The sequence below is a fragment of the Equus caballus genome, chromosome 11 (assembly GCF_041296265.1).
Source record: "Equus caballus isolate H_3958 breed thoroughbred chromosome 11, TB-T2T, whole genome shotgun sequence".
Taxonomy (NCBI): Eukaryota; Metazoa; Chordata; class Mammalia; order Perissodactyla; family Equidae; genus Equus; species Equus caballus.
The window spans coordinates 60,907,451-60,920,929 of record NC_091694.1 but is presented as its reverse complement, the minus strand read 5'-3'; the positions used below and the strand labels follow the sequence as shown (position 1 = coordinate 60,920,929).

Sequence of the window (13,479 nt, the reverse complement as noted above, 5' to 3'; positions counted from 1 at the left end):
CAAGGAGGGCCCAGACTTGTTCTGGGTGGCCCAGTGGACTCCAAGTCCCTTCACCACTCTGACCCCCAGCTTGCACATCTGTAAATTGGACCTGTAGTGATGCCTACTGCCTGAGGCTGTCGTCAGGGTGAATGAGTCAGTACCTGTAGCTACAAAATATTTAGAGCTCTCCGTGGCCCCCTAAATGATGAGTATTATTCCTGCTGCCGTGGTTCGTACTGAAAGGTAGATTCGTCTTCGTGCCCAGCCTGGAGTGTCCTGAGCCCCTGCTGCTGGCAGTGTGCAGGTGTGCTGGCTGACTGCAGTCATCAGTGGAGTGCTTTTCCTCTCCTTAAGTGGGTTGTAGTGAGCATGACAAAACAATAATACAGAGTGCAATGCATGTGGTAAAAGTATTGTGGCGTAATTTTCCATTTCCCATACGTGTGCACGCACAGATGTGTGTTCATCCCACTGTGAAACGCGCTGTTCTCTGTCGGTCACAGTCAGGTGAGTTTGAGAAATACATGAACTGTTGCAGGACTTCACACAGTGGATGGGGTTGGGCTTCACCTTGAAAGGCACTTTCTGACCTTGGGATTTTGTGATCACTTCTTTACCCTGGGGGAAAGCCTTTGTTTCTATGGGTCTCTGTTTTCCTTTTCCTTCTTCTTCTTCTTCTTTTTTTTTTTTTACTAAGGGAAGCTTTATTTCTTCCCTTCCAAATCTTGTGCCCCCCCCCCTTTTTTTTTTTTGGCTGAGGAAGACTGACCCTGAGCCAACATCCACACCTGTCTTCCTCCATTTTATATGTGGGACACCTACCACAGCATAGCCTGCCAAGCGGTGCCATGTCCACACCTGGGATCCGAACCGGTGAACCCTGGGCTGCCGAAGCGGAATGTGCACACTTAACTGCTGTGCCAACGGGCAGGCCCCACTCCTCCTCTTGTTTGCCTGAGGAAGATCAGACCTGAGTTAACATCTGTGCCAGTTTTCCTCTACTTTATATATGGGACACCAGCATGGCTGGTGAGTGGAGTGGGTCCGTGCCTGGGATCCAAACCCACGAACCCTGGCCACCGAAGAGGAGCATGCAGAGCTTTAACCACTTGGCCATGGGGCTGAGACTTCTGTTTTCTTATCTGAATGAGGGAGTGGGGAATAAAGTGGACAATTCCCATTCTACCCAAGTCTTGCCTTTGAGCCATGCTGCCTCTGGTTCTATTAAGCACAGCTGCCTGGAGGAAAGGTTCCCTTCTTGATAGCTCTAAATGGCCCTTCTCTGTATTTCTGTCTTGCTTTCCTCTTCTTTCTCTCTGGCTCTTAGAAGCCCACCTTCCAAACTCCTAGGATCCAACAAGAAATGGAGGAGCCTGTTCTCCCTAAAGTGTCCCTGCTTGGGCCAGGGGTGGGGGTAGAGGCCCCCAGGCAGTGAGGCTGCCATAGCAGGATCTTCTGAAGCCAGCCTCTGACAGGTGCCCTGGCTCCAGCGGGCAGAAGTTCCTTTGGCCTCTGGTGGGCCCTGGGGGCAATGACAAGGAGGAAGGCTGGGTTCTCAGCAGGATGTGGTCACATCCCTGGAGAGAGGCCCTTGGCTTGTGCCCTCTTGCTTGGTCACCTCATGCTTAAAACAGTCTTCAGCCCTGTAGCAGCCCTGCCATCTTAGCTAGTGTGGTTTGCAGGCCAGAAGAGGGACAGAGGCCCCCAGATGGTTGGAGGGTCATCTAGTGACATTGCCAGGTGAGGACTGAACCCATTAGTTGGCACCGTGGCAGACTCGGATGGCCTGCAGACAGCCATCCCTTTTTTTAAAATGAAACCAGGAAAACTAGGTGACACTCAGCCTCTTGGGAAGCCTGGATTCCTAACCTCTGGAGGTGCAGAATCAGGGCAGGAAGCTCGTCAGACAGAGCTGGCTTCTCTGCTGGTGGCGTTGGGACAAGGGGTTCCCTCTGGCTGGATTTGGGTTACAGCCTAGATATTTGCCCTTGCTCTCCCAGTACAAGGTCCAGCCTAGCCAGGAAATGGGTCGCTGCGGAGTATGTTCTCTTCCCCTTCAGAATGCTGAGAATGCACGTGCATGTGGCCTGCTCCTGAACAGAGGTGAGGAGGGCCGGTGAGGCCTGGAGGCTGTCTGGAGACCCTTGATTGAGTCTCCTCGAGCTCTTGTGGGTGCAGGAGATGCAGTTAGGTGCAGAGAAGTGAAGGGGCAAGTGGGGGTGATGGTAGTGCCAGCCTCAGAGGGTGGTGGGGCTGGTCAGTGAGAGGATGCACTGGACCAGGGCATGGCATTCAGTCAGTGTGTGGCAGAGCGCGGTGTCACAGCAGGGGCTGCTGTAGCGCTGGTGGTCATGGTGCCTCCTCCCTCAGGTGGCGCTCTTGAGACTGGGGAGGAACCATTTTCAGGGCATTTGTCAGTGTGGACCTGGACCAGGGTTCCAGGGTTGCCTCCTGTTGTGACCACTGTTGACTCTCTGCTCCCTCTTCTGCACGTGTAATAAAATAAGATTAGATAATGCCTGCCCCACAGTCGGTCATATATAAGGAGGCGTGAGAGAGGTGGTAATGGCAAGATCTGACACACAGGAGTAAATAAACGCTCACTTCCTTCAGCCCTAGCTTGTTATGTCTTTGCCTTTTATCGACATTTCCGAAAGCTTTTCTGGAAGAAGGTAAAGGCCTCATTTCACACCTAGGGAAACTCAGGCCCAGAGAGGTGGTTGGAAATCTTGCAGTGCAAATCTTGCAGTTATAGGTCAGCCTGGAAAATACTGGGAAGATCATACGCGCTCCAGCTGGAGGGGCCTGGGAGCTTCTTCCTTCCTTTCATTTAGCGGACGAGAAAAGATAATGGGTAGTAGTTGGTCTGCGCTTGGCATCCACGCCAGACCCAGTGTCCTGATCTTGAGGACAGGCGCCTTCCCTCTGCCTGAGGCAGGGAGCTCACAGCCGGGCAGGGTAGGGCCCACTCCCAGAACTCCAGGAGGGAGGCACCCCCAGCTGGCCACTGTTGGCCTTTTCTTCCCCTGCTGCTTCTCCAGGGCTGCTTCTCCAGGAGTGCAACCAAAGAAGTGCCGGGCTCTTCAGGGAACTCAGTGGGAAGCTGGCAGCTGCTCCAGAGGTGGGGTGGGGGTCAGAGTCTGCCCTCTGGCTGCCTGGGGTTCTGGCCAAGGCTTCCCTCCTTGTGAGAGCCGTCAGCGAGCAGCATTAAGGTAGTGCCTCGCCTGGCTCCGGAGCAGGAGCTCTGTGCATGTGATGTGGGGGCAGCCAGGGTGACCTGTCTCCTTCCGAAAGCATCCTCACGTTAGGGGGAGGTGAGAGGCCAGAGGATATAGGGTTAGCACAACATCTCTAGGAAGGTCATTTTGGGTAATGCTTCATCTCAGTAGGAATTTCTTAAAGCTTTTTCTTATTTTTTATTTCTATACTTATTTTCATTGTCTAACAGCTTTTGCTGTCAGAAAAGGGGAAAAAGTTTTTATTTGTTGTTCCAGCGCTGGCCAGGCAGCCTTGTAGCACTCCTCATGGGCAGTCCTGGAGGGTGGCAGTGGGTCACCCACCCTGAGTGGGCTTGGCCTACCTGTAAAGCATTTAGGACATGCATGGCTCCAGCCTGCCAGCCCACAGCCTGCCTGCAAGGATGTGGCTTCTCTGTGGCTCCCTCCTTGCCTCTAAAAATAACCTTGCTATTTTGAAACCACCTTCTCTGGAGCTTTTTCTCACTGCTCTCTTGGATCAGTAACCCCTCTGAGATCAGGCTCTTGGCTGCCTCTGTCGTCCAGCTGTCCTCACAGAGCTGTCCCCTTCCTGTCTCTCCCCCTTCCCCAGTACTAGCTGGGATATTGTTTTCCAGCTAGTAAGGAATGTCCAGCTGGATGTTCTCTGTGAAGAGCGGGCCTGTCGCCACTTCTCCCTGGGGATGGGTAGGTGGGAAGTGAGGCTGCGAGGCTGGGGCGTACCCTATGCCTTTGTTGTAATTGGGGGTCCACGAAGCAGCAAGAGGGTCAGGGGCCTGCCAAGAAGCAGCAAGAGTCAGAAAGAACTGGGCGTGCGGGGACAGTCCATGCTGCCTTACTCTGCCCCTTCAGAGCTGTTCTCTGAGTGACTCCCTGCCCTGTCTTTTTCTTGCAGCCCACAACCCTCCCTCAGGGCACCATCAATATGAACCAATGCACGGACGTGGTGGATGGGGAGGGCCGGACAGGCCAGAAGTTCTCCCTGTGCATTCTGACCCCTGAGAAGGAGCATTTCATCCGGGCAGAGACCAAGGAGATCATCAGCGGGTGAGTCTGCTCTGTGCATTTTGGGAAGAGGCACTTCCTAGCCACCTGCAGGTCCTTGAACCAGGTCCCTTTGGCACAAATTGGGCAGAATCACCATCATTTTCTTCCCCAAGTATGTCTCCTCTTCTGAGTCCCCTCTCTCCGTTCACAGCGCCACCGTGTGCCCCGTCACCACACCAGAAACTAATCTCACCCTCCATGTGCCTTTGCTTCATCCTGGTGTCTGCACACTTCCCAAGGCTGCCCCCATGCATGCTGCTTACCAGGGGGCCTCCCTCTGCTGGCACTGCCCTGGTTCCAGGGCTGCCACATCTTCCTTAGGCTTCTCACTGGTGTCCCTACCTCCATTCTCACTGCAACCCAACCTTCTGTTACTCAACAACAAAGGACTCAGTCCCCAAAGCACGTCCAGCCTTGCCTCCCTCCTGCCTAAAACCCCATCACCTGGAAGCCAAGTCCAGTTTCCTTGGGGGGCCCCTTCCCCGTCCTGCAGCCTCCCCCTTACCACCCCATGTCCCTCAGCACTGAGCTGCTTGTGGCCGCACATCCCCCTGTTGCCCCCCACGTCTCTGCCTTCACTCCCGCCCCTCCCTCAGTCTGGAACACCCCCTCTCTCCTCTACGCTGTTAGCATCAGCCTGAGTGTCCACTCTTCCAGGACGCCCTCTACCAGGAGGCCCTGGGCTCTGTCAGCTGGCTCTTAGAAAAGATGGAGATTGTCTGCGTGCATGTGCAGCTTCCTCAGCCAGTGGGAGGCCTTTGAGAGTGGACGCTGTGTCTTGTTTCTTGTCCCCAGTTACCCACACACAGGAGTTACTTCAGTGCTGCTGCACGCCCTGGCTTCTTTGTCTCAGTGGAAAGAAAACAAAGTCTCTGGGTCACCCCGCTCTCCTGATCATGCCCTCTGCAGGGGCTTAGGGGAAGCCCTGGGAAGTAGAAGGGGGGCCTGGATTTCCAGATGGCTGACAGTCCGGGGAGCTAAGCTCCGTGCTCCTGAGCCCATGCAGTGTCTGCCTTCTGGGAGCTCCTGCCCTTGGGGGCTCTGTTACCAGCTCTGTGGAGCCCAGCCACATGTCCATTCCCAGGGAGCAGACACCGTGGGCCTGACTGGGAGCTCGGGCACAAGATCTTGGAGAATCCCTCTTGTCTTTTAAGAATGAGGAGACAGATGAGGCTGAGGAGGCTTTGGGAGAGAGTAAATCCAGGGGTTAGGGGGACCGTGTTGATGACTGCAGCGCAGAGTAGAGGGAATTAGAATGTGAAGCCTTTTGTTTTCAACAACTGAAGGACTTCTGTGAGTGCTGGCCTTGGTGTCAGTATCTCGGCTGTAGCCCCAGCCCAGGCTGCTGCATGAGGAAGCGAGAGCACGGGCCAGAAGGTCCCCATTGTTGATGGAGTTCAAATCTACACCATACTGGGGGTGGTGCAGGCAGTCGGAGCCGTACTGCAGAGGGCCTGGGCCCACACTGGGTGCCAGTTCGCTCTGGGCTCCTCCCTGGAGTGAGGCATGTTTGCATTTCTGATTCCTGGGGGCAAACAAGAGGACCACTCTGACTGCTTCCTGATCTTAATCCTAGAACCATGCAATTTCAGAGCATAAAGGGCTTTTACAGAGCCCTCATTCTACAGTTGGGAGACTGAGGCTCTAGAAATGAGGGCACCTGAATGGGCATCCTCCAGATGTGAGTGGCAGCATGGAACAGTGGCACTTCCTGGTTTACACTTGCTGCGGCGGCCTTGTCTGGCAGGCACATCTAGGCTGACGTTCCACTGCCCAAGTGGAGTCCTTAGGGAGATCTAGCCCTCCCCCAGTCCTCCCCTCAGTAGCTGGGTCCCAGGGAGGGGTCTGGGTGACAGGTGGGATGGGAAAGGTGTGTCTCAGGGCCCTAGGACAGGCTAGGGAGCGTGTGAGCTGGGAGACCAGGTCAGTGATGTAGAGGTGCCACGTGACGTTGAGAGAGTGATGATGTCTGGCATTTGACAATGCTTCCAGCAGGTGGCCTAAGCCCTACCACCAGGCACTTGGCCCAGGCCAGGGGTTCTGGGCTCTGTCCTGAGCCCCTCTCCTGTGGTCACTTCTGTATGCATGTATGAGGCCTGCCATTCCCATGTAGCTTGGGTGGACAAGGTTGTCAGCAGGCCCAGATACCAGATGAGTGTGTACTTGGGGTCCTGCATGTAGGCTGGGCAGGCCTGAGGGTGAGAGGCTTGTGCAGTGGCCTAGTGGCGTACCCAGAGCCAGAGCAAGTCACCTGATGCCTTTCCCCTCCTCCGTCCTGGGTCTGGGCTGCTCTCGTTCCTACCCAATAGGCAGGGCTCTCAGGGAGGCAGCCTGCTGCTGGGCCCCTCACCAGGACCCTGCGCAGCAGCTTCTTCATCTGCCCCACCGGCTGGGGTGCCTGGGCCTGCTTTAGGGAGTCACTGGGGCAGTGTGCCCTGGGGACAGACTTCTGCCTCCGTCTGCTCTCCCTCCTCTGCCTCTCGCCTCACCTTCTCAGACGGACCCCTTTGCCTTGGCTTCCTTTGTAGCCTCTGGGGTCTCGCTGCCTGGCACAGCTCCTTTGCTGAGTAAACTCATCTGTGGACTCTGGGGCCCTGAGATGGGTCTAGGTGCTCGGGTCCCTAAAGAGGTGCAGACACTTCCTTCAGGCTGCCTTAGAGGGGGAGGAGTTGGGCACAGTCTATCCAGCCTTCTTTCCGGGGTCTTCTCTGAATGGATACCTCTAAACGGCCTGAAGCAGCCACGTTTTCCCCAGAGCTGGATGGAGAGAGTCAGTAGTTCCCTTGCCTGGTTCCTCAGCCAGGAGGACACCTGCAGGATGTGTGGAGCACAGCTTCACACAGCTCTCTTAGAGGAGGTGAGCTTTAGGCGGGAGTTGGCAAGGGGGACTCTTCTGTGCCCTCCTGCTGGGCTGGGTCTCAGCTTCCCCTCTTCTCTCTACCCCTACCTTTCAGCTCTGTGCCCCCTATTCTCACTCATCTTGGCTCTGCCTTCAGAGTTGGGGAGCCTGCTTGACCATGTCCCTGATGACCACATCCACCACCAAGCCGTGTCCACTTTTGCCCCTCACCTCTCTTTCTTGGGTATATTTTAACATTCACGCATCTGGATAATGTTAGATGCTTCCTCCTGGGCTTCTGTGAGAAATTCGAGTGCAAGGGGCACATTCTGTCATCTGTTCTTGGGCCTGGCATCTCTTAGCCTCCAGCCACAGCAGCACTGCACAGGGACTGAGGGTGCCTAGAGGGACTGCCCATGCTCCTCCTGAGCGTCCAGCCTTGTCCAGGCGGCACAGGAGCTTCCGAAGCTCCACTCGTCAGCAGGGCAACTGCAGCGCAGATCTTCTCTCCTCTCCCCCACGGCCTGGCCTGCACGGCTCGCAGATTCGCCGGTTCGTTAGTTTCCACTTGGCAGCAACTAGGCCAGTCTGAAGGGGCTCAGGCCACCCCGAAAGGCCTGCCCCTCCCCACCACACTCCTCGCACTCCTGGGGCCCTGGAGGACGAGGTGACTTTGCCGTCTCCTCTCCCCTCCTAGGTAAAACTCTAAGAGGGGCCTTCTGCAGGCGCAGTTCTTTGGAGTGCCCAAAAGACATTTCAGCCTTTAGGGCGGGCCGGAAAGCAAGTCTTTCAACCCCTCAAGCAAGTGAACTCCTCAGATCACATGAGTGTCGCCCCCGGAGAGTCTGCTCACCTGCTGGCTTTGCAGATACAGTTGTAGCCTCCTTCTTGCACACAGAGTGACCCGCAGGACCTATGCCTCAGGTCTCTATGGTCTAGGTGATTGTTCGTTCTCTCAGCAAATTGAGAACTACCTGCTCTGGACTGGTGATTTCCCACACCCAAACCCTCTTCCCCAGCCACCAGCTGTCAACCCACAGCCAGCATAACCCTCCTGAGGTTGTCCCAGAAGGCCAGTGACTACAACCGACTTCCTTCACCACCCCCTTCTCCACCCCAAATTAAAGAAGCACCTCCAAGTGCTAAAGACACAAGCCCTTCTCCCTTCCCCAGGCTTGGGATGCTGGTGGTCCTTGCAGCCCCCAACCAGGGTGCCAGCGGTGCAGACTCCACCTCGCATTGCAGCTCAGCCACTGCCACCAAGCCCTTGGCATAGGCTGGCGGCAGGCCCAACGTGGATCCTAGTGTTCTGGGAAGAAGTAGGCCAGAGTCTCCTGCAGTACCTTCCCCTCTGGAGGAAGCAGTGGGGCTGCCTTTCACCACCGCGCCCCCTCCCGCCTTTTGCTTCTTAGTCCTCTTTGTCCAACTCTCCCAGATGTTATGAAGCCCCAACAAGGCAAACAGTGGTTATGTCATGGCCTAATCTAGCTCTTGGCTTTAGAGATGAGGAGACTGAAGTCCAGAGGGCCTGGGAGCCACTCAAGGTTATGATTAGAGGGTAGCAGAGCCAGATCAGACTCTAAGCCTCCTGCCTCCAGCCCCTGTTCTCATACTCCCCTGCTGCCGTCCGTGCTGCCGGTCCACAGTGGACCTTCCGGCACGCATGCCCTGGTGTGGGTCCCGGAGCATGTCTGCTGGGCCTTCCCCAAAGCCGAGGTACCTGGTGCCCTCAATGTGCAGGTGGCCGCAGAGGTCAGTGAATGGGTCTGGGAGGTCAGCTAATCAGCCCCTCGAAGTGACCTGCGGTAGGGAACTTTGGTAGCACAACTCCTGGTTTCCTGCCTCAGTAGCCCTAAATCCCAGTTGTAGCCCATCTGTGCGCTAGCCAGATCTGCTCCGGGAGGGCAGTTTTAGAGCCAAGTCTAAGCCCCAAAGATAGGGTCAGTAATGGAAACAGTGACGGTCTCTGTACTTTGTGGTCAGGCCTGCTGCTCTGCCAGGGTGGAGCCTACCTCAACCCTAGGCCAGCCACAGGGCCCTCCCTGCCTACCCTGTGGTCATTGCAAGGTCAGCATCCAGGCCTGGTCCCACCACAGCCTGTGCTTGTCCTAGGCTGTGCTGCTGGCACTTCCTGCCCCAGCAGTGGCAGGCTCTAATCTGGGCAGTGCTCTGCCCTGCTTGGGTGTCCAAAGGCCTGGCCACTGGGTGGGGTGCCTCCAGTCCGGAAGTGTTAAGCCTGGTGCCTGGACCACCCAACAAGAAAGGGTCCTAGTTCCTGAGAGCAGGGGTCTGATTCGGTCCTCTCTTCTCTTCTCTCCCCAGGTGGCTGGAGATGCTCATGGTCTATCCCAGGACCAACAAACAGAACCAGAAGAAGAAGCGGAAAGTCGAGCCACCCACGCCACAGGTAGGCAGTGGGTTTGCCAGGTGGTGTCCACTTCGTGGTTTCAGAGATGAGGAGCTGGGGCAAAGTGAGAGTACCCCAGAAGATTCAAGGGCTTCAGGACCCAGCCTAAAATTAGGGGTGAGGGAAGGAGTCAGGTCAGGGCTGAGGTGGTCCTCAGCCCTGCACGTTGTCTCCATCCTTACAATGGTCTGTGGGCTACAATCTGCATGCTCCTCTTCAAGCCACAGGGCAGGACCCACTACAGGGATAGGGTGGCCTGCTTGTGTGGTCTGGGGCTGCCCCAGGAGGCTTCCAGCCAGGGGGCAGGTGCTGAGAAGCAGTAGCAGAGCGTGTGTCTCTTCCCCTGGCTGTCCTTCCAGCTGCTGGGAAGCAAAGAGCATGCCAGGAGGGGTTGCTGGCTGCACACACTCCTCGTGCACCACAGTCCAAGGAAGGACTCAGCTCAGTTCCACTTTCTACACAGAGATGCTCTTGCAGAGAGCAGGCTGAGCAAGGGGAGCCAAGTGAAGGGCTCTTCGGGGACCCCACTCTTGCTCTGGGGCCTTGACCATAAATGGAAAAAATTGGTGCTGGTCTTGATTTTTGTGCCCCTGCTCTGACTCCCATGTGACCAGAGTGGGAGGTGGCTGGGGTGGTGATACCAGGTCCAGTCCTTCCCCAAAGACCCCTCTCCACTTCCTTCTCTTCCCCAGCCAGTGTCCGGGGGCTCAGGGCACCAGGAGGGGTTCTGAGCCTCAGTGAACTGATTTGCAAAATGGGCTTGTTTTGATCTGGTTATAGGATTATTTGTGAGCTTGAAAGGAGGTCTTGGGCCCAGTGTGGGTGCTCAGTAAATGTTATTCCTTTGCTCTGCACTCAGGCTTCACTGTTACCAAGTGTTCTTGCCTGATCGAGCCTCGCAGTAACCCTGAGAATGAGCAGAGTGGAGATTGGGGGTCCCTTGGGCGTCTTGCAAGGCCCAGAGCCTGGCAGAGGTCCAGGCGTAGCAGAACATGGCTACCCCCAGGGTTCAGCAGTGCTTCCTGGTGCTCTCTCCTTCACTGAGTGGCAGAGATCAGCCTGGGTGGAACTGGGTCCCCCTTCTCCTCTATGCCCCCCGGGTCTCCCCTGGATGTGCCTGCCCTGGGCTGCTGCACACACCCTCCTACTTGTAGAGTGCAGCTCTGGGCCTGCTCTCAGCTCATGGTCATTGTCTGCCCTCTGTCTACCCTCCCAAGGAGTCCTAGGCTAGCATCCTCTGGAAGGTAGTGTCCCTGGCAAAATCGAATGGGAGTTGTTTCTGGAGACTGAAAGTACAGCTTCCTGCTGGGGAACAGCAGACACACATGCAAATCCCCCAAAGCTGGCTGGTTTGAGAGAAAAAAATCCCAGGCAGAATAACAGCGTTTAGGGTTACGCTGCATTTCCATAGTAATACCTTGGAAATAGTGCCGTAGCAGACCTCCTGCCTCCAAATAAGGCAACTACATGTGCAGGAGACACGTTCGGCCCAGACCAGGGAATTTGATGGTGTTCCTGCTCCCTAAGCCGTTCCCTCCCCTGTGACGTCCCTTCCCCCCAAATAATGCTGGCCTTGGCCAAGCTTCACCTTGTCTGTTGGTAGCAGGAGCCATGTGATCACAGGGTGGGAAGATCCCCCACTTCCCTGAGGGTCTGTTAGAGCCCGGGGGGTCTGGGGTCCCAGCCTCTTCCACTCAGCCCCTCCCGAGCCCCTGCAGAAGCCAACCTGGCAGTCTCTTTTCCTTTGCCCCTTGCTCCTCAGAGCATCACGTTGAGGCTGCTGGTTTCTGGAAGCTGTGAACTTTCATCAGGGCCACGCTGCTGTGAGTCAGTCTCATGGGGTGAGGTGGGGCCTTTCCAGAGGAGAGTTGCTGATCTCTGGGAAAGCCTCCCTTCCGCAGCCTGATGCCAGAGTCATTCTAGTGCGCCAGAGGAAGCTGAGGGGGAAGCCTAAAGCCTTTGGGGCCCCCGTAAAGGCAAGAACCCAAGACCCCATACCTGGCCTCTGTCTCCATGGCCTGGGAGTTTCAGATCAAACCAATGGGGAGCTGCTACACCCCATTCCAGGCCAGAACCCTCCTTCTCATTGGGTTCCTGCTCAGTTTCTGTGCCCAGGAAGTAGAAAGGAAGGCTGTCGATGAAACCCCTTCCAGAGAGGGGGCCTGCTTAGCACATGGAGGTCACGGAGGCGGCTTGGCCTGGGCCTGCCTTCCTACCCTATTTCCTCTTTCCTCTTGCTTTGAAAACCCTTTCTGAGTAGCCAGATAAATAGCACAGACTTCATTATAGCATTGACATCCCTGAGCAGTGCCGCTGTCCTGGCTACACAGGGACATAGAAAACCTGGTGCCTCCACTCCTTCCTTGTGCACAGGCACTCAGGGTCTCTGTCGGCATGAGCTCCAGCATCCCTCTCCGCCACAGTGGTGACAGTGTGCAGAGCGGTAGCAGTGCCATGTGGCCCTGGCCTGGCCTGTGAGGCATCTTACTTTCCACATACCTGCTTTGGAGAAGAGAAGCAACTTTACCTAGAGACCAGGCTTCCTCCCATCACCCACGCAGCCCCTCTCCTGGAAGCCAGCATGGCTTTTCTGCTGCCAGACTGTCCTTCAGTCCCCACTGACTTGATCAGGCTTTGGCTGCTGTTCATGGCCCCCAATTCTCTGGGATGAGTCCTCCAGAAGCAGGGAATGTGGGGAGGGATCTGGGGATGCAGCCAGCCCTGCACAGGTTGGGAGGCCCTTGGTGTGGGAAATGCATGCATTTCCCTTGCATTTCAGGCCTGGAATTTCTTCTGCCTCTTGGAGACCCCGGCCAGCCCACCCTCTCCCAGGTCACCCCAAGCATCAGAGAGGGGTATGCATGTGCCATAAGCACTTCACCCACGGTGTGGAGCTGAGGGCACCAGCATCCAGGGCCACTTCTCTCACAGGCACAGCTGCCTACCCTCAGTCCAACCTCCCCTCCACAGAGGGGTCCTATTCACATAGTGTCCCAGGTATCCAAAAAGGGGAGGGTGGGTGAGGCCAAGGGTTGGCCTCAGCTTGGGTGCAGCACGAACAGATGCTTTGCATTTACTCCAGGGGGGCACATCTCAATGGTGTGTTCTTTCCTCACCGCTTGTCATCCTTCCTTGTTTGTATCCTAAGCACTTGGAAGTCTAGGAATGACAGACTCTAGGCCAACCACTTGTGGTCTTGCCTTTAACGCCTGGTTTGCTGCTCTGGGCTCTGTTTGATTTTTTGGGTGAGGAGAACTTGCATGTGTCTGTGTTGGGGCTCTGAGCAGAAACCCCAAGCCTCTGCTCCATGCATTTGCCAAACCTGGCCTGTGGCAAGTGAGTCCAAGCACTTCAGGGCTGCAGAGGAGAAAAGGCCACAGTACTATCCAGGAGCTTCCACCCTGACCAGGACACCCTGACCAGGACTAGAGCCTTCTCTTCTGCAGATTCTGAGCCCCTAACTCTATGAAGTTCACCTTGGTATCCCCCATAGCTAGGTATCCAGGCACCCAGGACCTGTGCGCCAGCTTGGGCTGTGTGCCCCTGTGCCCACACAGACACTGCTGTCTCCCCCAGGAGCCAGGGCCAGCCAAGATGGCTGTCACCAGCAGCAGCAGCAGCATCCCCAGTGCTGAGAAAGTCCCCACCACCAAGTCTACACTCTGGCAGGAAGAAATGAGGGCCAAGGACCAGCCAGATGGGAGCAGCTTGAGTCCAGCTCAGAGTCCCAGCCAGAGCCAGCCTCCTCCTGCCAGTGCCCTGAGGGAACCTGGGCTGGAGAGCAAAGATGGTAAGTGGTGCCCTCCTGTCCTGGTGCCCCACTTTGCAGTGCTGGAACAGGCTTACATCCCAACAGAGCTGGCACTGGGGACTCAGGGGCCTGCAGAGTCCAGTCATGAGCCCTGAGCCTCAGACTCCCTTGCCTTCTGTGTCCATCAGCCTCGGGCAGGGCCTGGCATAATGTGGGA

General features: G+C 56.2%; 1 protein-coding gene across 14 annotated transcripts in view; it reads left to right on the top strand.

The window, feature by feature from the left end:
- The window catches only part of MPRIP (myosin phosphatase Rho interacting protein), a 145,014-nt gene that overhangs the window by 78,288 nt on the left and 53,247 nt on the right, over positions 1-13,479 (top strand). For all 14 annotated transcript variants that reach the window (XM_070228359.1, XM_070228366.1, XM_070228368.1 and 11 more), the window contains exons 4-6: positions 4,114-4,265; positions 9,427-9,511; positions 13,088-13,301. In XM_070228359.1, coding sequence (XP_070084460.1) covers positions 4,114-4,265; positions 9,427-9,511; positions 13,088-13,301 — 451 coding nt within the window. The remainder of the gene's footprint in view (positions 1-4,113; positions 4,266-9,426; positions 9,512-13,087; positions 13,302-13,479) is intronic.